The 19,966-nt window shown below is 41.0% G+C and overlaps 1 protein-coding gene across 1 annotated transcript in view; it reads left to right on the forward strand.

Annotated features, from left to right (window-relative positions):
• The window catches only part of TNNT3 (troponin T3, fast skeletal type), a 37,985-nt gene that overhangs the window by 14,113 nt on the left and 3,906 nt on the right, over positions 1-19,966 (forward strand). Inside the window, 16 exon segments of the mRNA XM_039381421.1 lie at positions 924-935; positions 1,851-1,867; positions 2,879-2,924; positions 3,482-3,496; positions 5,704-5,718; positions 8,295-8,306; positions 9,502-9,513; positions 9,897-9,917; positions 14,101-14,119; positions 14,934-14,979; positions 15,779-15,895; positions 16,235-16,312; positions 16,567-16,680; positions 16,884-16,993; positions 17,833-17,923; positions 18,618-18,658. Coding sequence (XP_039237355.1) covers positions 924-935; positions 1,851-1,867; positions 2,879-2,924; positions 3,482-3,496; positions 5,704-5,718; positions 8,295-8,306; positions 9,502-9,513; positions 9,897-9,917; positions 14,101-14,119; positions 14,934-14,979; positions 15,779-15,895; positions 16,235-16,312; positions 16,567-16,680; positions 16,884-16,993; positions 17,833-17,923; positions 18,618-18,658 — 766 coding nt within the window.

Consider the following 19,966-nt stretch of genomic DNA (forward strand, 5'->3'; position numbering starts at 1 on the left):
GTGGAGGGTATGAGACCAACTGAGAGAGAGAGACTTGCCTCTGTGTAGAAATGTCTCTTTTGGGAATTTATACACAGCTGGGTTTTGTATTTGGTTGGTTTTTTGTTTGTTTGTTTCTGGGGTTTTGTGTGTGTGGTTTTAGTGGTTTTGTTTGTTTTGATTGATTGGTTGGTTGTTTTTGTCCTGGATTCCTCCAAGTTGCTGCAATGGACAAATTTCCATCAGTGGTGGTGGGAACAGTGACCATGTTAAGAGTAGTTCCTGCCATAAGGTACTGACATTCCTGGCATTGCTTCTGAAGGGATTGAGGGCTCAAAAAAAAAAAAAAAAAAAAAAAGAAAGAAAATATGGATTGTAGAGCTTCAGTCATCATAATGTCTCTCTAGTCCTGCATGGAGTGGCAGAGCCAGAGCCAGGAAGGTGAAGGTGTTATTCATGCTCCATCCTTCGTCTTGTCAAATGTCAAAGGGTGCAAGCAAAGGGTGTTGTTCCTACAGACAAGCCTTCCTTAAAGGAAAAGCATTTCTTGCTTTTTTACTTTCTTCCCTAACTGTCTACTTTTTGGTTTCAAGAATTTCATGACTGATATGAAATTAATAGGCAGGTGACTTCCAAGTTTTTTTTGTTTGGTATTTTTTTTTTTAATTTTATTTTTTTTTGTTTTTGTTTTTGTTTTTGTTTTTTTAATCTGCATGACTATCTCCTCTGAGGTGTATCTTCTCTATGCTCCTTACTTTTGCTTGACCTTTGTTTTCTCTTCCAAAGTCATCCATTTCATTTCCATATAACTTTTCTCCATCACTTTCTAACTACCTTTTTTTTCTCCAGGCCTTAGCTCACCTCAATACTAGTTTCTAACAGTTTTCTGTTTTCATTTTGCTGCTTGCTGTTGCTTCTTGTTCCATGACACTTGCCACCTGAAGCTCAGGCAGAAGGTATGTGACATGGCTTTTGATTTCTTTCTCTCTCAGTGTGGAGGAAGAATTTGTGTGCAGAAATCCAGAGCAAATGATTCACACTCAGTGGCTGAGATTTGGTCTTGAGCCATAGACATCAATGCAATGATGGACATTGATGTCATTTATTGAGCTGGTAGGAAATGTGGCCTTTTTTTTTGTTTAAAAAACCAAACCAAACCATTATATATATATATATATATATATATATATATATATATGTATGTATGTATGTATGTATAAAAAATGTATATAATATACACACACATATATTTTTATATACATATATGTGTATATACATGCATATATGTATGTGGAAAAAAAATATATATGTATTTGTTTTCTTCTACCTTTTTTACTGAACTGCTTGACTTTTTTTGGCACAGCAGTGTCAAGTCCTCTCCTTTCTCTCCAAAAGCTTAAATTTTTTAAAGGGAGGGGGACACCTGCAAAGTTTATACTCATCTGTTAGAATTTGGGAATGAGTTTGTTTTAAATTTCAAAAATTGATTAATGTTGGTGAATTTTTTTCACCATCTGAGAAAAATATGTAAAGCAAAAGAAATACAGCAGTTTTATTTTTGATTAAAAAATTACCAAAAGCCAGTTTTAGGAAATTTTAGCCAGCTCTAATAAAGAATAAAATATTGGATACCTTTTTATGTGGTTTTCACTTGCGGTCATATTCCCATATTTCAGTAACATTTATAACCCCATAATGTCCCCATAAAAATGTTATTTTTAATTCTCTCTCACCCTGTAATTCCATCATTGTGTATTCTTGCCCATAATGGCCTGGGAGCTTGGCAAACCTCAAGAATGTTCCAATAACATATTCCTTGTTTTAATTTTCTCCTCCCATTTCCTTTGCTGTGTGACGTTTCCCACCCACAGAAGAGGCTCAGGAAGAAGGTATGTGAAGCAGCACCTCAGCCCTGCTCGTTCCTGCAGCAGAGTTTGGTGCTGATGTGCACCTCGATTTTGCAAGGTGGTAGAAGAAAGCAAGAGGCAAGAGAAAGATGCTGTGACAAACTACCTGCACGCAGAGGGCTTTTCTTGTCCCTTGCACAAGTTTCACTGAGGGTACCCCAAATCCTTGAGTATCTGTGCAGACACCTCTGCTCTGGTTTTTGGGGAGGGAGCAGCAGGGGAAATGTGGACATCATCCTTTCACCTAAGCCACAGCAGTCTCCAAGGCTGATTTTTAGCCCTGGGTGTTTGTAACACGTGCCATGGAATAACTGAGGTCTGTCTAGAAAGGTTTCTATCAAGTGTCAACTGGTTTCTCCTACGTGGCCTGGCAGATCATGATCAGATGGATTTTGAAGTCAAAATCCATCTGTGGAAAATATGTGTGTAGCCCTACGGTACATAGCACATATTCTATAATATGTCATATTATATATAGTATATTGTATATATTATAAGTTTATAAACTATAATATATAATATTATATATAATATAAACAATACATCATAATTATATGTATGTAGATGCTGGCAAGTAACCCCAGCTCCTCACATTGCATACAACATTAGCAAGGGGGGACAGACAGGGCAGAAGAGGGGCTGGAACAGAAACCCACCCTTTCCACTCGAGGGGTTTGGGATGTGGTGCTCCGGGTACAAGGAACCAAAGGGCGTGTCGGTTCTGCATTTGCAAAGCTTCATGCTTTGGGCATATTTTAAACAAGGGTAAACCTGTTTATAGTGCCACGAGAGACCCACTCTGAGCAGTTTGCAGAGTTTTTACAGCATCCAAGTTCAGAAGGCTTTACATTTCTTGTATCTATGTGTGCTTTGGTCACCTGTCTCCATTTCATCATCCTCTGTTTCTCTATTGCATATCCTCTGTGGGTTTTTTTAGACCCTCTTACATTCACACATTCTTTAGTCTAACTGTTCTTGTTTTCCATCTCATTGCTTTTGCTTCCTGCCATGTCACACCTGATGAAGCTGCTCCGGCAGGTACGTGCTATTGCCTTCCAAACTGCTCCCCGCCATCTCCTTATTGGTGGTGGTGGGGATTCAAGGGTGGTGCAAGAGGATCAGGACCCAGTTACTTTGCCTTATTGCTTCCCTTTGTCTTTGATTTCCACCTCACCTCTGTGACAGGTTCTCGCAGAGGCTCACACACAGGAATAGTCTCAGTCCAAGGGGTAACCTGGCCTCTCTGCCCCTCCTGACCTGTGCAGAGCTCACCATAAAACCAATCTGGGCAATGGCAGGAATTGTTCCTCCAAAACTGGAACTAGAGAGAAATTTCAGCATGTATTATTTGAGCTTACCGTGAGATTTCCCCTCTCTGATATGTCTTTGCCTCTTTCCTTCTCATGAAGGTGAAGTTGTTTCCCAACCACACATGCTGCAAATTCTTTCCCCTCCTGGCCATTAGCACATCCCTTACTAGGGTAAAACTTTTCCCTCTGAGCAGAGTTTTCAGCCTGTGTAATGTCAGCTTATGTAACACTGTATTTCTCATAATGTTCCTTTCCATCCTGTCCTGTGGCTCTTCCCACCTAAAGAAGCTCATGAGGAAGGTATGTGACATGACTCCTGAATTGCCGTCTTTCAGAGTAAGCTCTGGTTTAGCCAGTAAGCCGTAAGATGGTAAAAGAAAACAGGAGTTAAAAATAGGCATATTAATATAGACTAAAACTTGCTACCATTTTGTTTTTTGTACTGTCTTCCTTCATGTTCTGTCTTGACATTGACTGTTGATGCTATGTGGTCATTGTTGCATGAAAAAAAAGCCTGAAAACTTCTGGGAAATGTAAACCTCTTAAAAGGATGAATGTTGAAAAGCCTTCACTCTGAGTTTGGTTGGGTCTCCCTGGGAGACTTATTTTGGACCATTTGGGGTGGGTCTGGCCTCCAGACGATGTGCAGATGTGCTCATGATTGGCTGACATTCTTACAGTAGCCTTTCCACATATTTTTCTCATCTTAAACCCTGTGGTATAAAGCAAATGGTGATAAATTTTATGTTTTAGCTTTGCAAATGATTAAAGATGGTTTTCTTGTTCATATAATGGAGTTTCTAGACCACTGTCTCATGGTAGTACTTACAGGCCCCGAAAACCTGCTGGCCTCAGGTCATAAATCCAAGTGTCAGGGTTGTGAAACAGCATGCTGCTCTGGGCTTTATGCAGGACTGCTGGAATGGGCGCATAGGACAAATGTCATCTGATACGGCCGCTTAAATCAGCTTTATGTTTTTAATATCTCAGATCATTTGTACCCTCACTTCCAGTACTGCTTTTCATATCCGTATTCATTTTATTTCCTTGCCACGTATTCTCGGTCTTTCCCTCCCCCTCCATTTTGCACAAGTGAAAAGTTGTTCTGATGTTTCTAACGCTCTCGTGTTCCTTTGCATTTTGCTCTGTGACTCTTCCCACACGCTAAAGCTCATGAGGAAGGTATGTGCCATGACTTGTGAATTCCTCTGTTTCTGTCTGGAGCGGTAACTCGTGCAGGAATTCTGGAGGTGGTTGAAGATGAGACGATGCAAAAATACCCTCTGCTGCTTTGCTCTTGTAGGATAAGCAGTGTGACGAGTAATAAGTACTAACTGCTGTTTGGAAACAATGTCTGAAGCACAGGCTGGGCATTGCTTATGTATTCCCCAGCACCTGATGTCTCTAACCAGGCTATTGGTATGGACACCAGTTGGTACAAGGAGAGTGTTTCCAAACCCATTTCCTTTGTGCCATACACCGGGGTTAGAGGTGGGACAGCTGTGTCCTGTGGCAATGCTGTGTCCCTCAGTTGGGTGCACCTCTTCCTCCTGTCCTCTCGCCACTGCGCAGAGGCAGAACTCCCTTTTGCAGCAATGTATGGTGATGGGACTTGCACCTGAAGTCATAAGCAACAAGTGGCACCATGTCACACCTAGCTTTCTTTTGGGCTAAGGATGGCACTGAGTGGCATCATTTTGGTTGCAGCATACTTGAGAAAAGGTGTAGTGTTTGCTTTTTCCATAACTGTTGGTATGTTTCTGGGTTAATGTGCATTATGCAAAAAGGGGGGTGGCAGGGTTGCATTTTTACTTAATTTTATTTTAAAGTTCAGTTCTGGTAAGACAATATGTGTGATTAGCAAAATACAAGGTCATGCTTATTAAAGCATCAACCTGGCAGCCCAAACCCATTTACCTTTCAACTGCCCTTCTGCCTGCCTCTCTCTGTTTGCCCAGCTAGGCTTTCATCGAATGCTTTATCCTGCAGGTTGGAGAGCAGTAACATGCTCATACTTACCTTCCCACATCGGTGTGCAGTCCTACACACCCGTGGTGAAATCCTGGGCACTAAGGAAATCAATGCCAGCTCCTGGGAGCCCATTGATTTCTGCGGTGGCTGGGATTTCTATGCACATGAATAAGAGCGGGTTGTTTATACCCTTCTTGCACATTCAGACCTATGGGTAATGGACTTGCTCTAAATACAATAATGTTTTGTCAGCCAAAGGCTACCAGTGGCACTTGATTTATATAACGTTATGAATACATATGTATTAGTCATCTGCATCTTTAATATCCCAACAACCCTTTCCTTCCTCCACGATTTTCTAATTGCCATCAATATGTGCCCTCTGTTTCTCACTTAATCTTATTAATGATTTTTATCCCTTTAACCCCTCCACCCTGGCTAAGAAAAGTCTAAGGTTTTTTAATAATCCTCTGTTTCTTGCTCTAATTCTCTTATCTTTTTTTTGCATCTCCTTCCCTGCTACTTCCCTTTTAAAGAAGTCCATGAACCAGGTATGTGACTTCTGAATTCCTCTGCGTCAATCTGAAGGGTTATTGTGTTCTGGAAATTCAATTCTGCTTGGCAATTTCACAATTGGGTCATGTGCTGAATTGGGACAAAATGGAAACTTTTCAAACAACCAACCAAAAAGGAAAAAAAAAAAAAAGAGAAAGACAAGAAAAAAAGGAGGAACGCCTTGTTTGACAGCTATTGAAAAATATGTTTTTTATTTAGTTAAAACATTATGTTCCAACTTTCTTTTCCCTCTTTCCTCTATGGAAGATTTCCAAATTTTGAAATGAAAATTCTATTTTAGAAGCTTGTGAAGCATTGCCTTTATGGATAATGTGGGGTATATATAGTGTAATGCAAGAACAAATCTGGAATGAGAGATTGCCACCAGGCAAAAAGTGAAAAAGTTTTGTTCTGGAGATGTTAATATCTCTGCAACCTTTTATAGTTGTGAAACAGTTTCTATTTTTTTTAACCAAAATCTTATCTAAATCTATGTGAGTTCTGAAATATTGAAATTTAATTGAGCTATGATTTCTGTTGGAAAATGATAGCAGTAACTCTAATATTATACTCAGGAATTCAAAGATGGTGGAAGTAAACATAAAAATCAAATATTAATGATAAACTGAAACTTGCAGCTTCCTTACACCTTCCACCAGTCATAATTTCCCCCACTCTGTGATGCATAATAATGAGGATAAAGCTAACTGCTGCATGAAAAATGTAATAACATTTTTTGAAGACAAACATCTCAATGTGTAAGTTGCAATAATAGCCACTGACCGGACTCAGAGTCATCTCGCAGTGTGTACGGGAATGTTTTAATGTTTATTACCTGGAAAAACAGAAACTGAACTTGCAGCATCCTCTAAACTGTCCATGAAAATTATTCTGTGCCATTTGGAGTAGCATTATTAAAGCAGTCACATCTCAGCAGCCACTCACCCCAGCTATTTCACTCTGCTGTCCACAGAGGGAAACCAGCCTCTTAGTTCAGACCAGATCAATGCTTTTGCCAGGGTTGGTGAAAGCTACCTGATTGATTTTTACATGACTTAATACTTCAACATTCATCTGTGCACTGCTTCTTACATCTCTCCTGTTCTTGTCACTTCTTGTTTCACATCTTTCTCTTCTCCTTTTAACCGTATTCATTCTTGTCTGTTAATCTGCACCTAAGATTTTGCTGACTTTGATTTGCACAAGTTAAAGGTCATTGCTTCCATCCCTGCTGCTTTGCCTGGCTCTGTACCTATTCTCCCTGATAGTTATCGAACTGCTACTCATTACTCAGGTGTTGGTCTCTAGCTTTGACAGATGTATGAGCTTGAAATTTGTGAAGCCATACGTACACCCTCCCTAAGTCTTCCTTTCCCTCTATAACATAAAGCACAACAAAACCAAAAGTTTATAAAGACAATGTAAATATAACAAACTTAACAGAAAACTTTTATGTCAGGAGACAATCCTAGATTTTCATATAACTGCATGAAACTGCATTAGTTTCTCTGTTATTTATGCTGTCTTTACCTACCACATCATCTAAGTCACAGCTTTGGCCTGCACAAGTTCAGCATTGTTGCTGTTGTGGAGTTCTTGCTCTAATTTCTTTATTTTTCCTTGTTGACTCTTTCCATGTAACCAAGCGCATGTCTGTGACATCTAAATTCCTATGTATTAATCTGAAGCATTCCTGTACATAGGAATTTGAAGATGTTGAAGAAAACCAGAATCATGAAGAATCAATCCATTCTTAAGATTCCCTAAAATTTATTTTCCCTGTAAGAAAGTATATATATTGTTCGTAACTGAAAAGTCACCTTCTAAGAAGCTTAGAAGAAACTTTTCAGTGCCCCTGAAAACTCTTGGGGCTGTGACTACACCACAGCTGGGACAGAGGGCAGATACCTGAGCTGCAGGAACCTGAGCTGCTTCCACTCACAGGGAGTGGATTGCAGCAGGATCCTAGCATGCCGGCTCGAGCAGTTTCTAGTCCCTTGCAGCAGAGACCAGCTCTGTGTAGACACAAATATTTCCAGTTCTGCAGAGCTAAGCCCTGAATCTGCCAGCAGGGATTCTTAGATGGTGGAGCTTCAGATGCAGGCATAGAGATACATCCAAAGCAGCACCTCCTTGCAGTAGTTCTCACATCCTCATGCTAGCACTGATAGTTAAAAGGGCATGTACATAGCTGAAATCTAGGTAACGCTACATGCTTGTAAAACTCTCTTCTTGGGTATGTTTTCTTTCAACTTTAAGGGTCACCAGTGTTACTATACTTGCCCATGGTTTATATATTTGCATGATTTAAACTGTTGCAATTCATCAACATTCAAATTCCCTTTATCTTTTGTTTCTATGGCATCTCCTTCCTGTCTACTTCATATCCCACTGTAATTACTCTCCTTTTCTACTCTTATTAACAGTCTATCCCTATAACCTGGTCTGCAAATGATATTTCTTGAGCCTAGTCTTACCAAAGTTTGAGGTGATCCCCTCCTGAATAACTTATTTCTAATTCTTTTATCTTCCTTTCCTGTGTTTTTCCCCTGACACTTCCTACTAAATGAAGCCCCCCCTCCAGGTATGTGATTTAACTTCTAAACTCCCCAGTGTCTGTCTGCTGGGATGGTGTGTGTGAATGATGGTGGTGTGAATACAAGGCGACAGGGGATAACAACCCATTAGTTAATGATCGATTGTAACTTGCATGCCTTTGGGGTGGTTCTATTTTAGTTTAATATTTTTTCTCAGTAAAGTGTAATCAGCACTAAGGAGGAGGAAACTTACCCATTGCACGAACATTTTACTAAAAACTAGGCGAACACATGTATGCTTGTGAAAGAGTAGCTCAGCAAAAATTGTCCTTGTGGCATGGGTTAGATTCTGCACTGTGATACGAGAATGAATGTTTCTTCCTATAGGGAAGGATTTATTTCAAATCTTGGGGCAGAATTTGGCCCATTGACTGTACACAGGGAATATAAATGCTCTGAGATTTTGTGTTATTTTTATGCCTGCTTTGCAAAATATTCAGTGGTTTGTGTGTATGACTGAAAAGCAAAATCTGCCCTGCAAATTCACGTTGCTGATCTATTCTTGTTTTGTCAAATCCCAGAAGAATGACATGTAGGCCTGCACAGACTTTTAATGAACCTTTTCTTCCTATGAAATAATCCATTTGTAATTCTGCATTGCAAATGGATGTGAAGAACAGCAGTACATTTATATAGACATCAAAGTTTTCCTCAAGGAAGAAAATGGCCTGAGCCATAGATCTAGAAGGGAACTGAGCTCCTTTGGAGGTTAGCTGAACGTTGATGATGAGTTATGGCAGGCATTTCAGCAGGTTTCTGAACCACACTGTATTTATTTCAAATGGCTGAAATACTGCTGCAGTAAAAGGTGAATCCAATAGCGCCTTGAAAGTGATGACTATGTTCATGTGCATATTTCAAATCAAGGTAAACCTTGGTACTGTGCTGTCAGGTTGTGCTTTATGTCATATTATGCTTAGAAGCGTTTTTTAAGCACTGCACTATTATCACAAATCTGCCTCTTTCACTTTTCCTGACTTGTGTCTTCTGTTTATATGTTATTTCAAATGTTATTGCTTTACCTCAGGTTTACTTCTTAACTTGGTTCTTGGCTCCCCTTTTCCTCTCTACCCCTCCTCCCCTTTGGCTCAAAAGCTCTTTTGGTGTGTGAAATAACAGGTTTCTCGTTCTCATTCTCTTGCTTTCCATCGCAACTTGTTCCATGACACTTCACACCTGAAGTTCATGAGCCAGGTATGTGACACGACTTCTGGTTTACTCCATCTAGTTGCAACACGAAGGTTCGTATGTGTGTGTCTGAGAGAGAGAGAACAGGAGTCCTGGGCTGGTAGAAGAGAACAAAACAAGAGAAACAAATATTAACCACAATGATTATTTGCAGCCCTCTTCTCCTTTAACCTCCATGCTTACTACTACTTTAACATTACAGCGTCTTTAACTCCTGACAGTCTCTCCAGATACCTTTTCTCTCTCCCTTAATTCACTAATTCCTTTATTTTTTCCCCCCTTCATGCATTCCCTGGTCTCTTTCTCGGGATTCCAAGAGCTTTAAATATCTGTTCTGTTTTTTTTTTCTATTTCCTGTCTTTCCATCACTGCTTGCACCATGACAACAGCAGAGGAAGCTCCTGAGGAAGGTATGTGATGTGCCTACAGACTCAACCTTCTTCTCTTTCAGTGCTGGGGAAACAGTGTTAAAAACACTGACCTCGTTCAAGAGCAAAGAGAGTAGGGGAGGGAAATGATCCTTCTGGATGGATTTGGATGAACATGGAGAAAAGGGCCGTATGTTTGCCAAATCAGGTCACCAAAAAGGTGTTTTTTTCTTCTCATTCAATCTCCAGAGGGTCTAAGGTTCCCAGCATAGCAGGAAGGGAGTGGGGACAGTTGCTCTCAGAACAGTGCTGGTTGTGAATTGACTACCGTGCTTCTTCTCTTTTTCTTTTATCCTTCAACCTACAGCTGATGAAGAAGGTGAATACAATGATGGTAGCTTAGTGTTGTCTTAGGACAACAAAGTCATCTTCCTAACATCTCACTTTCTTTTCTGTGTCTGTTTTTGTTCCTCACTTGAATTTAAACTCAGGAACTGGGCCAAAACATCTCTGCCGCAAAGAATCGCTCACTGTGCATATCCAATCACCCTTGGGGGGTAACTAGTGTATTGAGAAGCTTCTACATCCTCCTCAGGATTGTAGATGATGAAAATCAAACTCCAGAAGCTTGCTCTGGAGTTGTCTTTTAGCTGGAACCTGTTGTGTTATAGCTCTCATCAGCAAAACTTCTTCATCCCCAAAAAATTAGGAAAGCATCTCTTAAATCATATGGCATACTTGAAAATGGAGCTGAGTCCTGCACAGACATGCCATCCTCACTCAGCCTGAGCAGATCATGGGCTCCAGGTCTGAATCTACAGAAATTTAAACTTCTGCCCAAGCCACACATTTAAAATTGTGCCAAACATCAAATGTGGATTAATTTATTCAGACGGGTGGGGCAGGCCATGGGCTTAAGATAGTCTGGTTGTAATACTTGGCTGAGTGGGCACTGGAGTACACATGTGAAAGGACCAAATCTAAATGTTTTACTCTTGTATGTGAGCAAGATAACTTAGCCCCTCACTTGGCCAGTTTAAATGTATAGAAAGACTGTCACAGAGTTTTAGAGGCCTTTGAAGTCAGTTCTGTTCTGATTGTCCCAGCCCCTAGAACACCCAGCCACCTGCTTTGAAAGACAAAGCCCAACATCACTTGAAAACACCCTGAATTTTCTGTGCTACCTTGTTTTGTTTTGTTTTGTTTTGCTTTTGTAATTTTTTTTTTTGTTCATTTGTTTTAATTTTCTTGCTTGCTTTTCAGGCTTTTTTCTAATTTAGGGAAATACCCTGAGGACCTTCCTGAGTCCCTCTTTATCCTTCTTTTTTTCATTCTTTCCTTTTATTTTTAATAGCATATTGATTTTCTTTTTTTCCCAAGGACACAGTGTGAGTTAGATATGCTGCTTCTGAGAAGTGGAATTAAGGGAGGGTGTTTAGGGGTTTCTGAGTGAAGTAAAGACAGTTCAGATGGATTCCCAGAGAAGGGGAGCACGTGTGAATATCTCATAGATTGGGAAGAAGAAAGCGGGGTGGTATTTATGGTGGTGTGTCCCCTCCCTCTGCTAGCCTTTTGGAAACCAGAAACTCAGAGATTCTCTAATCACCAGGGCAGTGAACTTGGATTTCCAGTGTCTCTTGCCTTCTTTTGGCAGGGTTGTATGTGGGGATTTTGTCTCAGCCCCATGGTTCATAGTCAGAATGACCAGAATGTCAAAATCCACCATAGGAACAGGAATTTGCTATGGCAATTCCTGCTTGTCAACAAATTTTGGCCCAGTTCCTTGACTCTTGAAAGAAGGGGCATTTCAAAAAAATCCCATCCCTGGGCTGCTTTTGGTGCATACAGTATGGATCAATGCTGGGTCATGCGTTGCAAAGGACAGATTTATTACTGTTTGCTTTTTAATAAAACATCCCCTTTTCTGGTTTTCTGGAGGTACCTTTAGGTATTCTAACTAGAATTCTTATTTCAAGAACAACTAACCTTAATTTTTCTTTTTATTTTTACAATCATTTGTTGGTTTAATGAAGCTTAAAGTGCTGATTCGGTGGGAGCTGAAACCAGTTTCAGAGTTTTTGACAGACAGGTGTTGATCCTGGCAACCAAGGTCAACAAACAAAACCAGTCATTTCCTGTCTGCTTTCCCCCCCCCTCTCTTTGAAGTGTTACTGACTGGCAGCTTTAAGCTAAACAGGAATGGTGATGAAAATTCTCTGTGTATGTCAAGAAGGAAGGGAATCCTGTGTAAATAACATCCCTGATAGACTGGTTAATCATGATTACTTTTCCTCTCTCCAGGTAAAAGGCAATTTAACTAACGTGTTAAGAAGCTCACTGGCTATTTGAGAAGCAAAACAATTAAAAATATAACTGGAGAAATACAGAAGCATGCTAATGGTATTTTTCTTCAGGAGCAATTTGTGACTTCCTTTATAGTAGAGTGGCCTAAAATACTTTTCAAATTACTTGCTGTTTATTTTATTAGCTTCGCTCTGGCATCTAGAGGCCTCAACTGAGATATGTTTTGGTAGGCGGAGTTCTTGCAGTAAATGAGAAAAGTCTACCCCCCCAAAAATGTCATTAATGAAATTTATATGGGAAAGGGTTAGAGAAAGGAAAGGTTGATTTCTGATCTCTTTTACGCATCTCTCATGTATTTTCCTTTAATTATCTCAATAATCCATTTCCAACCACTCTCTCAAATTTTTGTTATCCAACAATCTCACAACTGATTTCCTCCACTAAATATTTTCCAGTGTAAGATTTTTGCTATTTTTTCCTCTTACAATCACAGAATCGTAGAATATGCTGAGTTGGAAGGGATCCATTAGGATCACTGAGTCCAACTTCTGGCCCTGTTCAGGACACCCCAATGTTTCATTTTATTTTATTCTGCTCTGTTCCATTTGCTATTCCAAATTTCCCCCATCAGTCCCAAAATGCAGTTAAGCATTTGAAACAATGTAATATCTTTCTGTAGTATGATATTGATAACAGGCCTCATGTACCCACTCCTGAGGAGGCTGTTTTTACTTTTAATTTACAAATCTGGTTAGTTTTCTTTTTTAAACCAGATTCAATAGGCTGTGAGCGTTTTTCCTCAGTTCCTCCCACTGAGCCAACACAGGGAGAGTCTTGTACTGCAGAATCCATCAGCATCCCTGAAAGTTCAAATATAGTGTGTGGTTATGAAAGTCAACCTGGGTCTCTGAGAGAATGAGCCAGAAAAAACACATAGGTTTAATTTACTTCTGTTTGTGAGAATAACAGTGCTGAACTTGCTGGCATTACACTGGAGTTAATAACTAAAGTTTAAAAAGCAGAGCAGGGATGGGAGCTGATCACAAGCACAAATATTAAGCAAGTAACTCATAAGACCAGCACATTTCTGAGAGCCAGGGAAAGGTCACTTGTTGCAAGGGAACAATTCTGACAGCCAGAGAACCCAAGGTGACAGTCTCTGTGATGGGTTAGCCTGCCTATCAGGGCATTATGCCTCTCCTGGAGATGAAAAGATCATTCCCATTGATGCCCATGGGAATTTTGCATGTACCTCAAGCAGGAGAGGATGCTTGCTAAGAGAGGATGACCTTTCCAAGCTGGGTTTGAGGAGCACCACACAATGCAGAAGAATAAGCATCCTCCCCATGGCACCAAGGTATCTCAGGGACATGTGCCTTAAGCTGTCTTGGAAGCCAATGAACCTGGAGAAAATGTATGTCATAAAGATTTTTCCGTCCTGGCCTCCATGTGAGGGATTTGAACTAAACTGGTAAAGCCTAGTTATCATTGAGATGACTGTGAATTCAGGTTGCCTTTAGCAAAAGAAGTGCTGATTGAAAAAGGCAACATTTTCTTCTATCCTCCAGCCCAGCTATCCTCCTTAGAGCTTTGGTTAGGATGGTTTGAGGAAAATAATTTTGCATTTACACAAAACCATTGCTTTCCAGATGCTATATTTGAGACTTTTATACAGTCTCTTGATTCTTTTCTGCCAAATTCTGTTTCAAGGGTAAAAACAGATTCACTCCTAGCAAAAGGGGTGTGTGAGTGTGTGTATTTCTTTTGGAAGTGCTTGAGATTTAACCAGTTTCTCTGGGATGTTTCCCCTAAGATCATATTTCCCTTCCCTCCTTTTACTTTAGCAGCTGGCGTGATCTCTGTTGTTTTAACTTTCTCCCTCTTTTTCCCTTCCTGTTTTGCTCCATCCTTCCAAATACAGAGGAGAAGCCCAGAATAAAGTAAGTATAAGAGGCAGGGAGTTTCAGAACCCTGGGATCATTTTTCTGGTCTAGCAGAAGCTCTTAGATTGTCTATTAGGCAAATGGCCACTTGAAGCCTTTATCCAACTCTCCCTCATGCAACATTCATCTGTTCCTGCATGCCTTTCCAGGATGTCTGATTCTTTCAGAGGATGCCTTAGCAGCAGTTACTGGTCTGGATCTTAAGACCAGTTCCTTGTAGAATCAGACAGCTTGTGAACTGTCTGAGATACAGTGTTCTCACAGTACCCCAAAATACAGGCAGCTCAAGAGTAAATCCTCTCTGAGAGGCCACGGCTGGGAAACTACCTGTCCCTCCAGGATTGCTGACAGTAGGAAGGGTGGCAAATGTTGGGCTGGGCTGAGTTAAGCTTAACTAAAGCTTTCTATAAACCTTCTGGCTCTGGGCCCCAGCACCCTCCCTTCCCGCTCTGCTGGCTGCCCAGAGCAGAGTGTGCAGCACTGTGCAGACGGCCTCACAGACCAACATCTTTCCATGTGGTAGGGAATGACCATAGGCTTTGGGAGTGTAAAGGGTTTTTAGGGGTAGCACCTGACCTGCATGGCCTTCCAGGAAGGACAGTGCTGCTTAGTACTATCCTGGAGTAGTTTGCCATTGATTTACTGTTTCACCCCTCTGTATCTCCACCAACACTCCTCCTTATCAGCATTGTTTCTGAGGGCAGGTCTGGTGAGGTCAGGACATGCTACTTAAAAAGCTGCCTGTTCTTTAAGATGAAAATCCTTCCTTTTTCTTTTATTTTCTTTTTGTTTTGTGTTCAACTCTCTGCAGACTAACTGCTCCAAAAATACCAGAGGGTGAGAAAGTAGATTTTGATGTGAGTATTCCTGAGACTGGTGGTGTTTGTCTGTACCTGATTCATACACATGTGTGCAAACCCACATAACTCTTTCTGTACTGGATACTGCTGAGGATAAAGGCAAGGACCAAAGTATGGTTGCTTTGCCACTTGTTTTCAGTAAAAGGCTGCTCTCTGCTCCCTGAAGCTGTCTGGATGCATTCACTGATAATGTGACTCAGCTAAAATCATGTATTTCTTTTTTTTTTCACCTTGAATAGTTGAAGCCAATATAAGAAGGAAAAAGCAAATGCTTTAGGAGATCTCAGATCCCTTGTCCCATCCTTGTAAACGGTTTGAAAGTTGCAGGCCTTCAGCTATTGCTGAGAAAAACTAGCTAAAATTACAATAAAAAAAGAGAGATCCAAATACCTTCCTAGAAAGTTGATAGAAAATTGAAGAAGTTCTGGTGTTGAAAGCCTCCACAGAAATATTTGCTTTGCCCAAAATGCAGGAATATTTTCTAAGTAAGATTCATATTCCAAAGCAAAGAGGAGGAAGATAAGTATATGCAAAGATAGGTATGTAAGCAAAGCAAGGATAAAATACGGTATAGGGGAATGGGAGATTTGGATTCTTTACCCTTCTGGGCTTCTGACTGTCACCTGGAATGAGTCACTGATTGCACCAACAGCCTTTTAAGATAATCCCATAGATTTTCATGGATATTTACAGACACTTTCTGCTTTTGTTTCTCTGTGTATATGCAGGGTGCTGGGAATGTCCAGGGCATGTTCCTGGAGCAATATAGGCTTAATGCATTTTCCTGCTCTTCTAGGACATCCAAAAGAAAAGGCAGAACAAAGATCTGATTGAACTGCAGGCCTTGATTGACAGCCACTTTGAAGCCAGGAGAAAGGAAGAGGAAGAGCTTGTTGCCCTCAAGGAGAGAATTGTGAGTCCTTGAACTGCCATTTCCCTGTACTAGACTGAGAGATCATCTGTAGATGAGAAGCTCAATCCATTAGTCCACTGACAGACCTTGACTGAAAGCTGCACTGCCATATACAGAAGTGACTGCTCAAGTCACCATTTAATGGCCTTTTCCCACATCAGTCCCCTCTCAGCCTCTTTTTTTATATCTGGGAATTGTACATGAGACCCTTTTGCATGTTCTAGCAAGGGAGAAGGTGGCTCACTCTTTATGAAACTAAACTCTTGGCAGTGGTGTGTAATAGTGGAGGCAGACAAAGCCACAGTGATGATCCAATGCCTCTGCCACTGCTTCTTGCAGGAAAAGCGCAGAGCTGAAAGAGCAGAGCAACAGAGAATCCGGGCTGAGAAGGAGAAGGAGCGTCAGGCAAGGCTTGCGGTAAGTGTCTTTGCTTCTCTCTCCTTGTCCCAACATCAAACTGGAGGAGATCTCTAGAGACAGGAAAAACTGCAGGTTCTGCCTGTCTCAGTCCAAAGATGAAATGACCACCCTCTTAAAACAAGGGCAGAAAACAGGAGTTGCCAATTGTCATCAATATACTTCTCTGATCACATTTCCTGCAGTGATGCTGGTTGCTGGGGAAGCTGGGAGTATCCCCTAGAGTAATCTGCTCTGTGTGTTGCACTCCACAGGAGGAAAAGGCACGGAGAGAGGAAGAAGATGCCAAGAGAAGAGCTGAGGATGATCTGAAGAAGAAGAAGGCTCTGTCCTCCATGGGTGCAAATTACAGCAGTTATCTGGCTAAGGTAAAAATCATATATCAATGGATGAAACATAAAAACATTAAATCATGGGGTTGGCTGGAAACAGGCTTTATTAGAATTGAGAAAACAGCCCAACTTTTCTTCTTTTGGATCCCCAGCAGCTTGTCTTACATGCTCTGTCGCTGAAATGGTTTCATTCAGGCTTAATTTCTGCAGTCTAATGTTAATTAATATTCTGAAAACAGGCTGATCAGAAGAGAGGAAAGAAGCAAACAGCTAGAGAGACAAAGAAGAAGATCCTGGCAGAGAGGCGCAAGCCCTTGAACATTGACCACCTTAACGAAGACAAGCTGAGGTAACAAGCTTATCCTAACTTACTGAATGTAATCCACGCAACTTTGGTCTTACTGGAGTCTTCTCTAGTGACCAAATCAGGAAGAGGAGGGGGTCTGCCCTGAAATTCATCACAGGACATGGTGAAGTTGTGCCCTTCTTTGATGTGGAGAATGGAGGGGAAATGGGGATGTAAGGAAGTGTTGAAATGGATTGATAGCCATCTAGCCATGGTCCTGGCATAGCTCAGTTAGCCTCTCCTGCTAGTTAGGATTGGTCATTTACAGGACTAGCTTTGAGATTAGTTGAACAAGCCTACAGAATGGTATCTGTAACATTCCCAGGGGTGATTTAGAGCTGCTAAGGTATGAATATGGATCTCTATGAAGGTTGGAGATTTGGAATCTGAGTATTCTGTGCAGAGCAGTCATCAGATGATAGTCTGGACTGCACATGTTGGAATTTACACATGATTGAAAGATGAAGTTGGCTCACCTCAGCCCTGACACAGATAAGATTGCACAATGGCAGCTGCTCTGCTTATCTGAGTGACCTTCAGAGTCCCGCTTCCTTCTCCTCTGATTCCACCGGAGTCTTATCTTTCAGTAAGAGTTAGGGGGAAAATTAGGGGAATTATGCTAATGTGTGACACATGCAAGACTGCAAGTCTAAAAGCTTTGCAGGTGAGGAGGGAAAATGTGGCCTTGAAAATGGTGAGTAGCTTTCAGAGAACAGAAAGGGTTTACAGAAAGATGTGTGAACTGCATTAAATAAACTGTAAAAAGCCTGGTTACTAGTGATGTGAAAACCATGGAAAATATGTCATGTTTCTCCCATCTTCCTTTTCCCATAAACACACAGGGAAAAGGCCAAGGAGCTATGGGACTGGTTATATCAGCTGGAGACCGAAAAATATGACTTTACAGAGCAGATCAAGAGGAAAAAATATGAGGTGAGTTGAGAGACCATTTTGCTAATGGCACTGGGTCCAAAATGTAAAAATCTTTGTAACTCCTCTGGCAAAAGCCATGTCGTGACATCATTTGGGTCTCCAATGCCCTTTTGCAATATTTAAGCAGCAAGATGCTTGGAACTGCATTCCCCTAATATACATACCTGAACTGGATTTCACACTTCAGTCTGAAATTGGATAAATCACTCTCAAGGTTTTCAGTGCCCCATGGAAAGGCAATCCCAATGGAAAACAGACTCCCTGCCCTCTGCTGAAACACGTTTGATTCATTCTTGTTTATCTATAAGTAACTGTGGCCTAAAAATTCAGTAACTCTCAATTCATTAATCTCCATTGCAAAGTAATATTTTTACATCCATCCTTGATTTCAAAGTTGAACGTTGTGAGTTTTATTCCATCCCAGACAGAATACCTGTGGGCTGAGCTCTCTGGAGTCACTGAAAACTGTCTCCAGACAGGAGCATCTGACTGAAGTGTCATACGGTAACAGGAAGTGGACATGTTTCCTTCACAAAGTCACTGGATAGGGCTGCACTCACCCATTTCAGGTTTCAGTGGCTGAGAAATCCTACCGGATCTCTCTATGTCTCGCTCTACTTTTAATTTCCAATCACACAGACACATGCTGACAGGGAGTGAGCAACACCAATGTAACTATCTCAATCTCTCTTAGATTTTAACAATGCGTTGCAGGCTGCAGGAGCTTTCCAAGTTGTAAGTACAATGAACTTGCCTGTGTAACAGCAGCAGCAAAGGCTACCAAATGCATGAGCCTGCCGCATGGTCAGAGGCCAGGAGCCAGATGGGAACTGGCACTTGGCTCCAAGTGCAGAGAGAAAAGAGAAAACTGGATCTGGTGTCTCTCCATTCACTTCCTTTTTCTCTCCCTTTCCATTTTTTGAAAAGATATAAAGTGGTAATTTAGAAAAGAGTCAAGAGTCCAACAGGGATGTGGCTGAAGAAGTGAGCATGGAACCCAATGCACCTCTAAAATAATTCCCTATCCAAACCTCTGGTATTGTGTGCATGGGGTGTCACCCTGATGCACCTGGGATACACGCAAAAAAGCTTAGGGATACATATGTAATAGCTTGGACTTCACAAAAAAGAATAGTATAGGGTTTAGAAAGCCTCTTTACCTTGTGGCACATGGTTATCCAGTTCCAAAGTGTTGGAGAGGGCTAGCTTAAGGATAACAGGTCAAGTGGGTGTGGAAAAACAGGAAATAAGACAGTGCCAGGGGATGGGTACATGATCTGGTAATGAAACCTCTGCATAAACAAAGAGAGGGGTGCCCACTGATGAAAAGCAAGTAACAAAAAATACAAAGAATGAGGAAAGCAGAAGGAAAATGCACAGCTAAGATGGGAGAAGAAAGTTGAAAGAACAAAGGGAAGATGATAGCAAGAAAAAATTGAGGAGAAAGGTAAGTGAAAATAGCAAAGAGAATGAAGGAAACACAAGCAAGGATGCAAAAGGGAGAGACAAAGGAAGGAACTGGGACACACAGAAATGGAGCCATTCTTTAGTGTCTGTTGCTCTTTGGTGCTTCATTGGAGAGTGAGTGTTATAGTCACAATCACAAGGTTATCACTGAAGGTAAGTCTTGAGTCTTTTGAGTCAAACTGAAGACAACTGGTTCTCCTCCACACTCAGGAAAAATACCTGGTTGCAAAAAACAATTTAAACTGCTGAGGCAGATAATAAAACTTCCACGAGTAAGTACAAAAGCAGGTGATCTGTTGATCTGTCCTTCATTGTGTTCTTGGTAATGTTTCAGTCTCTTATTTTTTTTCTGTTTGCCATGGAAAGACATGAGCCAGGAAATACCAGCTGTTGGGACAACCTGAATGTATGACTTTTCTTTTTCTTCTTTTGCATGAGGGGAATGTCAAGCGCGACTTCAAATATTCAAATTTTGGGTCACCAGTTCTTGGACCTCAAGGGTCAGTGCAGAACTTAAAATTGCACCAAAAGCAGATGCAAAGTGTACATCTTAGAAAAGGCATTTTTCCAATTCAG

Source organism: Pipra filicauda, unplaced genomic scaffold, assembly GCF_003945595.2.
Source record: "Pipra filicauda isolate LSUMZ 115617 unplaced genomic scaffold, ASM394559v2 scaffold222_size1277272_pilon, whole genome shotgun sequence".
NCBI classification, from domain to species: domain Eukaryota; kingdom Metazoa; phylum Chordata; class Aves; order Passeriformes; family Pipridae; genus Pipra; species Pipra filicauda.